A 2,311-nucleotide genomic window follows, 5' to 3' on the forward strand; every position below is an offset into this window, starting at 1 on the left:
TGTCACATATTCATAACCTAATTTAAATAAAATCAAGTGTTATTAAAATATTTTTTCTAGGTACACGTATCCCAGTTGCAGCCATGCAAGTTTTAGACCTTATCTCCAACAACAAGAAAAAAGAGAAAGCAAGAGCTTAGAGCATATGTTATCAGGAGAAAATCGATCCCTAAGTTGAAGACGTTTCTTTTTTGTACAAAGAATTTCCTCCATGATTTCTGTAACCTTAAAAATGGTTTTCAGTCTTTGTGTGTTGTTGCATTTGTAACAGAGTTTCTAACCTACTGCAGGCAGTGTTCTGCCTTCTACATCCATACCAGTGATTGTAAAACACCAGATATTCATGTTGCTAATAATATTCAAGCGTAAAAAAAAATAATCCTGAGAACAGTTCCTTTCTTTTCACTACTCTTGTCGTGTAATATCTTAAGTTACCGTACTTCAGGTGATTAAAACTAGTTGTGAAATGAAGTATCAGTTATATTCGAATAGCAGATTGTGTTCTAAGATATTTAATATTAGATAATACTGCCGTTGGTGTAGGTTTATCGACTTAATGATAATTAAAACTTTTCCGTGCTCATTCTTGACATATGCAATGTTAATGTGCTTTTGTATGAAAGTTTATTTAGCTTTTAGTCTTCCAAGAATAGTTGGCTTTTTTTTTCACATAAATCATTATATTGTACTAATAAGAAAAACAAAATTGTATCTATTACTGTATAGTTTTTGTTTTGGGATATGCAATTTAAGTGGAATAATTAAAGATCCAACATAAAATGCTTTTTTTTTAATATTTGTCTTTTTGTTAAGTATAATTTAAAATTAAATACAAGTCCTTAAAATGTGTTCCTGAAGTCGAGTATTTATTAACCAGTATAATGAAAAGAAAAGAATTAAAATCTTGTATTGCTGTTAATGTCTCGTGAATAAAATATAAACATAACGTGTTGCGACTATAAAACAGTAAAGGTTAATAGCCAACTTACTCTTCAATACATGAAGTGAAGAAAGAAACATTCAAAATTAGACTCCTTTTCACTTTTCTCGTTATTTTAATACACAACTTTTGTTGTACAGTTTAGGGGAAGAAAACTGGTCTAGTATGTATACTCAAACAGTCTTTGTACGATTAGGAGTCTTGTACATACATTTATCATGTAAAATTATGGTCTTTATTTAAACTCGCATTGATTAGGAGGAAAAAACTGGTCATGTATGTATATTCAAATACTCAACAGATGTGTAAAAAATTAAGCAGTGTGTACACATCTGTATAATACATATTTAAAAAAAATGATCACAGTATCGTATGAAACAAAAATCATGAAATATTACAAATTATGGCACGTTTTTTCACAAATGAAATAAGCTGCAAAAGTAAATGTTTAATACACTAGTTTGTGTGCAGAATGAAAACAATATTGTAAAACACATGAATTATTATTTTTACCAGTGTATGTATTGCTAAGATTGGTATCCGAATCACTGCTCCGTGCCATCATCAATAATAAGAAACCTTTTAACACTGCGTTACCAAATATTATCGTATGCTACCTAACCAAAGTATTCATTTTAAACTATAATGCTGTCTTGGGTGTTTATTATACACATATTTTGTAATATCTTCACTTTTGTTACAGCAGGAATATGAAACAGAGTAGTGTTGTATTTTTAAGTAATTAGTCACTTTATTTACAGTGTTGCATTACGATTAAAAAGAAATCTGTAATAATACTACGATTTGTTATACATCTGAGCTAGCCAAATGTTTACAAATATAATCGCAAGGATCTGTGGATATGTTTTTGTTATAATAATCCTGACATTCCCTTCTGGACGGTGATAATATTTTATTTAAACTTCATCGTAGCTACAAAAAAAATTCTTGTAATTTTCTTTCCATATTCACTGCTGCATATCTGCAGTCTTAAACACACAACAAATGTAACCATTTTTCCTCATCTGGGATAAACTACTACCATTTACAGGTGGGCAGAATTTGGTACAAAGACTTCATTGGCAACTAAGAGTGATTGTCACTTAATTTCACAATAAGCTGACTTAAAACATAACTTTTTAAATTACATCTCTTACCACCATCTGGTTTAAAAAGAAATCTGGATCATTAAATTAATATTTGTGACCAAAGCAAGCTAACTACAAAAAATACTTATATGAAAAGTAAAAATTAACCCAGTGATGAGTATGGCTAGTTAAATATACCATGTTTACTTACAAAGTTCAGAATGCATTGTTTTATCAGTTATAATGTACGTCTGGTCATTATAACTATCTTTGTCTGTAAACC

At 29.6% G+C, this 2,311-nt stretch overlaps 1 protein-coding gene across 1 annotated transcript in view; it reads left to right on the plus strand.

Annotated features, from left to right (window-relative positions):
• Positions 1–365, plus strand: part of LOC106475200 (methylmalonyl-CoA mutase, mitochondrial-like) — a 21,518-nt gene extending 21,153 nt beyond the window's left edge. The window contains exon 11 of the mRNA XM_022379377.1: positions 61–365. Within this exon, the coding sequence (XP_022235085.1) occupies positions 61–140 (80 nt within the window). The 3' untranslated portion in view covers positions 141–365. The remainder of the gene's footprint in view (positions 1–60) is intronic.
• Positions 366–2,311: the final 1,946 nt, after the last annotated feature.

This window comes from Limulus polyphemus, unplaced genomic scaffold (genome assembly GCF_000517525.1).
Source record: "Limulus polyphemus unplaced genomic scaffold, Limulus_polyphemus-2.1.2 Scaffold8210, whole genome shotgun sequence".
Lineage (NCBI taxonomy): Eukaryota > Metazoa > Arthropoda > Merostomata > Xiphosura > Limulidae > Limulus > Limulus polyphemus.